The 10,857-nt window shown below is 39.0% G+C and overlaps 1 protein-coding gene across 1 annotated transcript in view; it reads left to right on the top strand.

Moving 5' to 3' along the window:
- Positions 1-297: 297 nt before the first annotated feature.
- The window catches only part of LOC108571663 (sterile alpha and TIR motif-containing protein 1), a 46,476-nt gene continuing 35,916 nt past the window's right edge, over positions 298-10,857 (top strand). Inside the window, 1 exon segment of the mRNA XM_017933763.1 lies at positions 298-621. Within this exon segment, the coding sequence (XP_017789252.1) occupies positions 523-621 (99 nt within the window). The 5' untranslated portion in view covers positions 298-522.

Raw genomic sequence — 10,857 nt, forward strand, 5'->3', positions numbered from 1 at the left:
TTATCTCCACCCGTAATTTCCACTCGTCTCCGAGGGATCTTCTTTCCTCCTCTCGCGCTCTTACTTTTCGATACCAACCTCTCTGTCTTTCTATTTTCGTCCCCGCGAACTGCTTCCTCGCGGCTCGCTGATAACGAGGAGTATTCTCGACGCTCCAACGAACGCGATTCTGAATAATTGCCGAGTGAAAGATTGATTCGTACGAGAGGGACTCGTAAAATTCATTAGCCTATTAAACTGTAATGGAAACAAATTGCGTAATTAGTCGTATGAGCGCGTTAATTAATTTATCGAGAGATGTTTTTTAATAGGTTGAATATATGCGATTGGGGAAATCGATGAATTTGAACTTTTGGGAATACAGTGGATCGTAGGAGGGGGCACTTTTTTCGGGCACAGTGATCGTGGAGTATTGTGAACAAGGAGAAAGGAGGTAGTTGGAAGTTAGAACAGTGTGTGACGGTCAATTACCAAACCGGTTGAACTTTCTTCTCGTGGCAGTGGGTCAAAGGAGATTTATGAATGAGCGTCGACAGGGGACTGAACATGCTGCACAAGCATGGGAGCAGCAGGCCTCGTAGCAGCCTGCTGCACAAGGGCAGGGGTGCCTTTCTCAAATCCGTAAGTAATTTTGTGGTGATTGGTCAGTTTGCAAGGAAAATACGAAAGATCGACGTTCTTCTTCGTTTAACTGAATACCTCCATCAACGTCAAGCTCTGTCATGTGAGCCAAATTGGGAGATACGAAAATATTCGTAATGGCGTCATCATTCACAGATGAGTTCAATTTTTTCCCACGCAAAAAAGTGTTTTTCAGGAATCTCCTTCAAATGTAAGACAGTAATTTGAAAGAAACATACTCTGTACTAAGAAATAGTGCAGTTTCATTCATAAGAACGAATACATTGAAGCTGATGCTGTGAGTTGAGCAGCTAGGAGACAGTGTCGAAAGGAAATAATGCAAGCGGAGGGAAAGTGTCTGTGGCGAGGAAGCAATTAAAGAGACGTCGTCTCGTTATCGAGATAATAAGCGATATGTTCGCGTAATTACGCATATTTTCGCGATGACTGTCGCGAACGCGCCGCGTGACATCATACATCTATTTGAGTAGGTGTCGGGGGAATTCAAAATTTTACAAATTAATCTCTGCTCGACGGCGTGCCGCGTGTGACTCACTGATTCCACTTGTCTCTCGTTCGCGAGAAGGAGGTGGTGGTTGTCGGTTTTTAAAGGAAGAACGCCTTTAATTGGAGTCGTTCATTCATCTGCTGGAACACGCATGACGTACGAGAAGTGTTTCCTTGAAACGATGAATTTTCACGAGAGCGATTATTTATCGCGCGTAACGAGAGCGAGTAGCATTAGACGCTTCTATGAAGTCATCTAGTTCTGTGAACAGTTCTGTGTCTAGTTCTTGAAAAATGATAAACTAGTCGATAAACATTGTCGAAGTTTCGTATTTTCTATCGTAGAGTAAACATAACCTCTTCGCCTTGTTTGGGTTAAAAAATAAATATTTTAGTAAGCGGCCAATATCGAGGCTTAATTAAACATAACCTCTCTATCTGGTTCGTATTAAGAAACAGATTCTGCCAAGTACTGAATAGTTTCTATCGTAAATTAAACATAACCTCTCTATCTCGTTCTACTAAGTTACCCACTATCGAAGTTTCATATTTTCTATCGTAAATTAAACATAACCTCTCTGCCTCACTCGTGTTAACAAACAAATTCTACCAAGTACTCAATGTCAGAATTTAATTAAACATAACCTCTCTATCTCATTCACATTGACAATCAAATTCTACCACGTAATCACTGTCGAAGTTTCATATTTTCTATCGTAAAGTAAACATAACCTCTCCATCTTGTTTGCATTAAAAAGCAAACGTTCTACCAAGTACTGAATATTTTCTATCGTATATTAAACATAACCTCTCTGTCACATTTATATTAACAAACAAATTCTACCAAGTGCTCGCTGTCAAAGTTTCATATTTTCTATCGTGAACATAACCTCTCCACCTTGTTTACCCAAAACACAGCCTGTCCATCTCGCTCGCATTAAAAAACAAATCCTCTGCCAAGTACCCAATATCAAAGCTAATAATTAAATATAACCTCTTTATCACGCTCTACTAAGTACCCGATACCAATATTTCCCATTAGCTATCATAAATTACCCCGTAACACATAACCCCTATCTCTCTTACCATAACAAAAACATCAACCACCAAGCGTAATTTTCAAACCCGACTATCGTAAATTGTTATCATAAATTGAAGTCCTTTAAGAGTAGAGTGGACTGTATAATGTTTAGTACATGGATAGCGAAACACCTTAGAACTTTATGACAACTATATTCAATAGATACAAGTGTAACTATGATTATTCTGTTGAATGTGTTCTACGAAATGTATCTTACGAAAGTTCGATCGAGTCGAGATTACGTGTACGTGCCTTACGAAGGCTGAATTGTGTCTTTGCCTTACGAAGGCCGAAGGGTGTCTGCGACTAATTTTCGATTGGACGATGTGGGAGTGAGCTTTCTTTTAGGAAAGGGTAAAGGCAGTGGAAGGTGGGAAATTCTGGGAATGTTTTCGGTTTCTACTTTCTCGGGCGTCTGCGGTATTTATTTTGTCGAACAACGAAGGCGCCAGGGTAAGAGTTCGCAGTCTGGCTCTGGAGTCTAGTTGATAAATTAGGTGGTGAAGTTGACGCTTTCGAGTACTGCTCGGGCCTAGTTTCGTAGTGTCCTGGGGTGTAGGAAAAACCGCGTTTGTTTACGACGCAACATAAATTAAACATAACCTCTCAATTTCCCTGAAAATTCTTTCTCCCGTAATTCGCGAGAGAATCCTGTTCCGATGAAAAAATCTCCGGAATAAAAAGAAACTCGTTGTTAACGAGATTCACCGTTATCCCTGTCAACATCTCTCCTATACAATTCTCCCGGCGATAAAGAAATTGGACTTTAATTCGCGGTCAGTCGTGAGAACCTCTGTTACACCAGAAATATCGCAACGCGCATGCGCGAACGCAACCGAGTCTAATCAGCGGCGCAACGTCACACAGTCGTGTGTGTCGCCTCGCGTATGCGTCATCGTTTCGGTGTCAGAACCAAGAGAGAGAGAGAGAGAGAGATTGGCTGGCTGTGTAACAAACTATCGGGGCAATCAAAGCGGCTGCGTCACGATCCGTTACAACCACGGGGTGACATCATCGTGCTAAAACTACACGCGATGTCACACGCGTACACAAACATTCGTTGCACATTTCTACGGAGTCGTATCACAGCCTCCCCTCGCCGTCTGGCTGGCTAGCTGTGGCTAAGTGTCGTCGTCGTCTTCTTACGCTTAACTGTGTTAACGTGCACGCATAGGAGGACAGCGGTGGTTGTGTTAAGAGTAGATACACTCTCGTGTTGCATAAACGGTTTTGCACAGAGAAGGAGAGGGTCAGGTTTTCTAAGTTCGTACGATGACTAATCCCGTTGTTTACTGTTGTGATGACTTCTGAAGTTCGAGAGCGTGCGAATGACTGTGAGCGGAATATGTAAGGCGGTGGTCAGAGACGCGAGGACAGGTGGCCTGGCTGTGCGGCGGCTTCGGTTCTGGAAGGTGAATGAAATGGGACGTTCGTTGAAATGAGTCGGAATAGGTTTAGATTGATTATTGGTGACATGGGGGTTATGTCATGATACAGGGTGTCTCAGTTATACGACGAACGTGGAAATTAATTTTCGAAAATGAGAAACGAAGGGTTAATGAAAATTGTACCGAAGGTCGAGAGGAGTTCAGTGACCTATGACGCAACAGCCTTGAAATTACGTCGAAGAGAGTGGGATAATAGCGAAACGAGGGAGAGATAAGAGTGTCATGTGTGAAACAATGATGGTGACCTTGGAATGACCTTCGAGATGACCTTTAGGGGAAATGATTTAGATATTTGCTGTAAGTGGGACACCTTGTACGTTTTATGGAGAGAGTTATATAATTTTGGTCTCGTTCTCGAAATAATGGGATTCTGTTGAATAAGTGAAATTTATTATCAGCGACCAAACATTCAATTCATGTTTAACCCTAATCTTCATAATTTCCTCATTTCTTCAAATGGGGAATTAGAATCTTCTATCGAGTGATTACTTAAACGTTGAAAATTTCTGAGACAATTTTTGGTAAATTATTATCGGGGAATCTGGGAGTGATGTTTGTTTTAATTTAAAAAACGATTTTCGTTCCTCGGTTTCAGAGTGATTTTCTCCATTTCAAATTTCTATTTTCGATATTGGAAAAATTCGATTTTCTGTCAGCAAAACTTATGTAAACGTAACACGCGATAGGCTGTTAACCGAAACGTATTATTTTATAAATGTAAGAGGATGCTATGGTACTCCGGTGTCCGTCTCGCTCGACGGCTATATTAACACATTGAGCGCCGGCCCCGTGAAAACGCGGGATTCTGAGTCTATCGCTTGAGCGCTGGTATGGGTGTATGTACTATTTTACGAAAATGTATAATGTTTTGAACATTTTTTTTGGCTACTCATTGATCAGAAACAAGCGAACGAGGCCGGCGTTTGGGCTTTAAGTGGCCGATACGTTGCCGGCGCTCAGGCTTTAAATGTCTCTAATGTCTCTCAGGTCGCCGGCGCTCAATGTGTTAAGAGTGTCCTCTCCGCGTCCTATCCTGCGTTGCCCCGAAAAACCATTGGAGCCCCCTCGTTCGACTTTCCGGGGAAAGGGCTTAGTTTACGGTATCCTCAGGTACCCGCGCACTTTCTCTTCCTGGGTGACAAAGTCCAGGCCACCACTTCGCCGCCGAAATCTCGCATTTCTTACATTTCTTCGAAGAATTCTTCAATAATTGCAAAAGATTTCCACTTCAAGTTAGAAATTCGTACTCGTTCGATTTCCAGTTCAAAGCTCGTCTCTCGCGTTCTCCAGTATGCTCGAACTGCTTCGTTCGTCTACCACTTTCACCGTCAATCACCACTCAGAAGTTCAAATAATAGAACTTTGCTTCTTCGAAATTCGAGCCGCGTGTAGTTACCATTCCCATCGAAACTCATTCGATTGCATATCCGTACGAAAACGTTGCACGTTCACCGTCGCCCACTTTCACTATAACAACCTTCATTCATTCGCTCGTGCAATGTTCGTGAAAGTGAAAAGACGAATAAACTGACGTTCTGTTCCATCAGAGTATCAATATTCTGAATGCACTTGGAAATATGTTCGGTAGCCTCTCATGGCCATTTAGGACTGTTAGAATACAGGAAATTTGTATGAATCATTCGTTCATGCGTTGCCAATTATGTACACTTAACTGGGTGTTTCTAAAGTGATTGAAAAAATAAGAGAGAAAACAAAGTGTACCCTCTAGCGTTAGTGATTCACGTATTTTTTTACCATTCTGTAGAATCTACTAACTTTATGGGTTTTTACACTCTCCTTAATTTACTTTCTGGTTTCTCTTTCGGCTTCCTGTCCTTTTTTTTTAATTTCCTTGCTCTTGTACTTGCAGTATATTTTTCCATTCTTCTCTTTCAATTTGTCGTACGTTTAATAATAAACGATTAAAAAATTCAATATTTTTGAAGTTGTAAAAATTCCTCAAAGATCTTCCCTTGCTTTCTGTTCTCTTTAATTTTCTCGCTCTCTCCTTCCACTGTATTTTCTAATTTTTCTCTCTCCAATTTGTAATATTTCTATTAGTAAACGATCAAAAGTTTTCTATTTTTGAAACTGCAAAAATGCCTCCGATATTTCCATTTTCTCTCTCTTCTCTTTTCTTCAATTTCCTCGCTCTTCTCATTGCAATACATTTTCTAATTTTTCTCTTTCAATTACTGATATATTTAATAATAAACGATTAAGAAATTCTCATTTTTGAAGCTGCAAAAAGTCCTCGAACATCTCTTTTTTTCTGTTCTCTTTAAATTCTTCGCTCTTCTCATTGCAATACATTTTCTAATTTTTCTCTTTCAATTTATGATGTATTTACTAATAAACGATTAAAAAATTCTCTATTTTTGAAACTGCAAAAAGTCCTCGAACATCTCTTTTTTTCTGTTCTCTTTAAATTCCTCGCTCTTCTCCTTGCAATACATTTTACCATTTTCCTCTTTCAATTTTTCACACATTTAACAACAGTCGATAAAAAAATTCACTATTTTCGAAGCAGCAAAAATTCCTCAAACACATCCTCTCAGCGTTATTTCATCAAACATACGACTCGATATCGAAGTGTTATTTCAGCCACGTTTCTTTCGCTCCTCTCGAGGAACGCGTCAAAGAGCAGAGTTCCTCTTGGAGTACCTTGCCGCGCATTCCGCGCCAGTATTCCGACACGGTGACGCAAATCGTGTGTTCGAACGGTCGCAAACGGGTTAACAGACCTCTTCTCGGTAGCGATTCGTCTCGTGCCGCTTCTTTGGCTACCGTGTCCACGCTTCTTGGAATCGTTTGCCTCAGAGCTCGCGTGCCCTCCTCCTCGAATTCGTGATTGTCCGTATGAAACGAGACTCGGGTACTCGTACGAGACTTATGTAACCGGGAACGTTGATTGAACGACGATTAAGCGAAGGATATGGGCGATTTAATTGGTACGAATGATCGAGAGTAATTGGAGAATCTTCGTGTCAAGGGAATTGCGGTGGCGAAGTTGTACGAAAGGTGGATTTTAAATCGAGTGTTGACCTTTCGCCGTTTTACGGTTCCTCTAGGGCGTTGAAGCTGAGAAATATCTGGAGAGATGTAAAGTGTTAATTTTGAAAAGTGTCAAATGTAAGAGGGACAATTGAGAATATGAACTTTGTGAAGTATTAAAATTATGAAAATAGAAATACTGAAATATTAAAATTATAAAAATGTAAATACTAAAATATTAAAATTAAAAGCCATGTATTATTGTGTTAAACATATGTAAAGTTGAAAAAAATATAATAAATTTTGTATTTATCATCTTGCATTGTATTGTTAGTGTTCGTTGAATGAAAATTAATTCGAACCAGCTGAATACAGTAAATTCTCTACAAGTGTCAGTCAGTTTGGATTCTACAAGTGTCAGTATAGATGGTCCTACGCCTAGCCTGCGTCATTGCTGCGCCTATCTTTTTTAACATGTTGGTGAGATTTTTCTGATGAAAATGAGATCAAACACGATATAATTTGAACAACATTTACTTATTAATACTTATTGAGTAATTAATTTAATGTCGGCCTACCTCCACGTAAAAAAAAGGAAAAAAAAATGTAGGACCGATTCTACAAGTGTCAGTCAAACGGTAAGCCGACTCTATGTAATGTAATACAAGGGTGTCTGTTTTATCTCAATACAGTGAAATATCAGGCGTGACAGTGAACGTGTTAATAAGTAAATGTTGTTCAAATTATGTCGTGTTTGACGTCATTTTCATCAGAAAAATCTCATCAATATGTTAAGAAAAATTTCGGGATAAAAAAACGTAAAATTAAAAAAGTTGGTATTTAAATCGCTTGGTTGTCTCGACTCACGTTTCATCCTTATCTTTTATACGCTGTCCTTGTCTACGTTCGGCAAACTACAAAGGCAGGCGCGAGGCTCGAAAAGGTAGTCCCTGACTCTACAAGTGTCAGGTTTAGGTTCCTTGCGGACTGACACTTGTGGAGACATTACTGTACCTATTTTTCTGAATTAATTACGATGGCGAAGGGTTAATTTTAAAAGTGTGAAACTTCAAAAAATAAGTATAGTATCTTGTTAAATTAAAATAATTTACAGTTGTACTGTAGGAAGTGTGTAATGCTTGTACACGACATATTCTTCCGTAAACCGTAATCAATATCTGTTAAATCAGCGGCTATTGATTATTGATTACGCGATCAATGCATCGTGTGATTCATTCTTGTCATAGTTGTAATCGATACTTATCGAACGACCATTTATTTTATCACATTCCTTGTTTAGTGAGTCACTTCGATTTCTGTTTGCTACAACTTCGATCCATACATAATTAAATCACCAATTTATCGTGTTTACTATCCAAACGCAAACTATCCCTTTAATTTTACAAATTCATTTCAAATTTTTAACTCGAATTCAAGTCGAATTAAAAATTTCAAAAAACATTCCATTATGATAGAGATTTTTCTGTTATTTTTACTCGACAAATAAAAATTCACAGTTGTATTAATCAGTGATTGTTGAAAAATTTAATTAAGAGAATTTAGGATGAAATCGAAACGCGTTGGTTGGTCCCAGGACCTTGGATCGTCGATTGGTTGGACTAATTAATTTAGGCAGCCTTCGAATCGCACCAGGGCGGTTGCCAAACCGAACGACATCGATTTGCGGCGGAGCACTTGGGCTAATGAGATTTAATCGTCGCGTTCTTCGTGCCTGACGATCCCTTACATAAGACGGCAGAATGCTCTGGCTGAACGCCATAAGCTCGATATAAGTGCACCGTCGTCGATTATCGCCGGTCGAACGATTTTTTTGCGCAATCACCGATGTCTTAATCGGCCCGATTGACTTTTTGCCCATTGGACTAGTAGCTCTTGAGACAGTAGGCGCTCGTTATCTTGAAAGTTCGTGCAGGATATCAGTTGAAACGATGTCTGGGAAATTCTGTGATTTTTGAAGCTTTGGAGCTTTGAATCTTTGGATTTCTGAAGCTTTGGATTTCTGAAGCTTTGGATTTTTTGAAGCTTTGGATTTTTGAAGCTTTGGAATCTTTGGATTGAAACTTTGAATCTTTGTATTTTCGAAGCTTTGGATTTTTGAATCTTTGGATTTCTGAAGTTTTAGATTTCTGAAGCTTTAGATTTCTGAAGTTTTGGTTTTCTGAAGCTTTGGATATTTGAAGCTTTGAAATATTTGAATCTGAAGTTTTCAATCTTTGAATCTTTGGAGTTTTCAATCTTTGAATCTTGGAATCTTCGAACTTTTGAATCTTTGGAGTTTTGAAGCTTTGGAGTTTTGGAGCTTTGAAGCTTTGGAGTTTTGAATCTTTGAACTTTTGAAGCTTTGGAGTTTTGAAGCTTTGAATTTTTGAATCTTTGAATTTTAGAATCTTTGAATCTTGAAATCTTAGAATTTTTGAATATTTGTACATTTCCATTTCGAATTTTTATTCAACACAGTTCTTAACATGCTTCGCACACTTGATATTCCCACAACGAAACGAAGCGTGGATAATTTCGATAAATTCGTCCGAAGAAACTTTCTTTTTGCCTGAGACTAATTGATGATCCATGAGAAATCGTCAGCTTCGATCAATTTCTCATTTAGATCCGGCAATTCGTCACTTTCATCTCGCCAGATGTTACACGACGTGTTCCTTTTTTCACCTGGCTCGTTCTAGATTCATTGTTACTGTTCACGAACAACTGTTCCAAAATTCTTGAGCCCGGGTGAAACTTTCACAAACCGGTCTCCATAGATGTTTCGTTGATCTTTCAGGATCAAAAGTACCTCTGAAACATTCTTCGAATTATCAACTACCAATATTCAATCCTTCCAATTATTTCTCCATCGATTTAACGTGAAAATTGCGAAATTCAAATGGATTTACCAGTTACTGGAATAAATATTGTTTTACCGAAGTTAATCAGACTTCCAAGAGTTTTACTCGATATTTTTTCCATTTTTTAAATAACTTTTTTTATCACAAATTTGACAATAGACGTGAAATTTTCAGTCTGTTTACTAATAAACGTTCGTCGAACGTGCCAGTTACATCATAACCAGCTATTTTTATGGCCTCGTGCAGTTTTCGCGATATCGAACGCTGATAACGGCTATCAGTTATCGAACGAGATTAGAATCAGCGTGGATTTTCTTCTTAGCGGGAACACGCTTTGTGGTAAGGTATTATTGTCCGTTTCGCGAATTGACAATTGCAAAATTGTGCACTGGGGTGAGTAAAGTAGATCTGGTTTCAATAAACAGTTTTATTCCAAAATTATCGATCATAATTCTTGTGAAATTTCCTATTTTCTTTCTTTAATTCGTCTTCACTCTTTTCGAAATAAGAAATTCTTTTCCATAATTTCTCAAATTATCAATAATTAAATTCTTCCTTACTCTTCGCTGATTTTTCTCTTCGAAGTGAAGAATTCTTTTCCACAATCCCTCAAATTATCAATAATTAAAAAATTGAAAATTCTATTCTTCCTTACTCTTCTCTGATTTTTCTTTTCGAAGTGAAAAGAAAAATCCCTCAAAATTAAAATATCAGAAATTGTATTCTTCGTTACTCTTCATTGATTTTTCTTCAAATTTCTGCTTCAATCGCATTCGTCAAGAAGTACCGAATGTTGATTATCGAGGAATTAAAGGTGTTGGTTTTCCCCTCCGCGCGAAATTCCACGGTTTTAAGGGCTTATCTCTGGCGTCTCAATGCCACGACGAGTCGTCAAGGAATTCCTGCTCTCGGCTAGGCGAGAAGGCTCCTTTATGCCCGCGTAGAACCGGAGGAACTTGTTTCCTTCGGAACTCACAGAGGAGTCCTTTGTTTGAGCGGGCAGCAGCGTGTCGCGCCGCACGATACACACCTTCCCCCGGTCGATCACGGACCAAATCGTTGAAAATTAACGTCACTTCGCGTCGTAGACTTGATTAGATAATAACCAACCAGGGGACAAAGTTCAGAAATGTGAAATTGAAAGATCGCGCGGTGATTTTTACCAGAGAGAAACAAAACGTTAACCCTTTCTATGAGTTTCCTGTTTATCTATCGATCATCGCGTCTGCGATTATTTGTTAATTAATAAGTGTGTAATGATTGAGCGCACCTCTGTAGATTCCAGGTGGAATAAATTAAACATTGTATATTTATAAGTTTAGAAGTCCCTAAAATTGGAAGTCCC

The sequence above is a fragment of the Habropoda laboriosa genome, unplaced genomic scaffold (genome assembly GCF_001263275.1).
Source record: "Habropoda laboriosa isolate 0110345459 unplaced genomic scaffold, ASM126327v1 scaffold15, whole genome shotgun sequence".
NCBI classification, from domain to species: Eukaryota; Metazoa; Arthropoda; class Insecta; order Hymenoptera; family Apidae; genus Habropoda; species Habropoda laboriosa.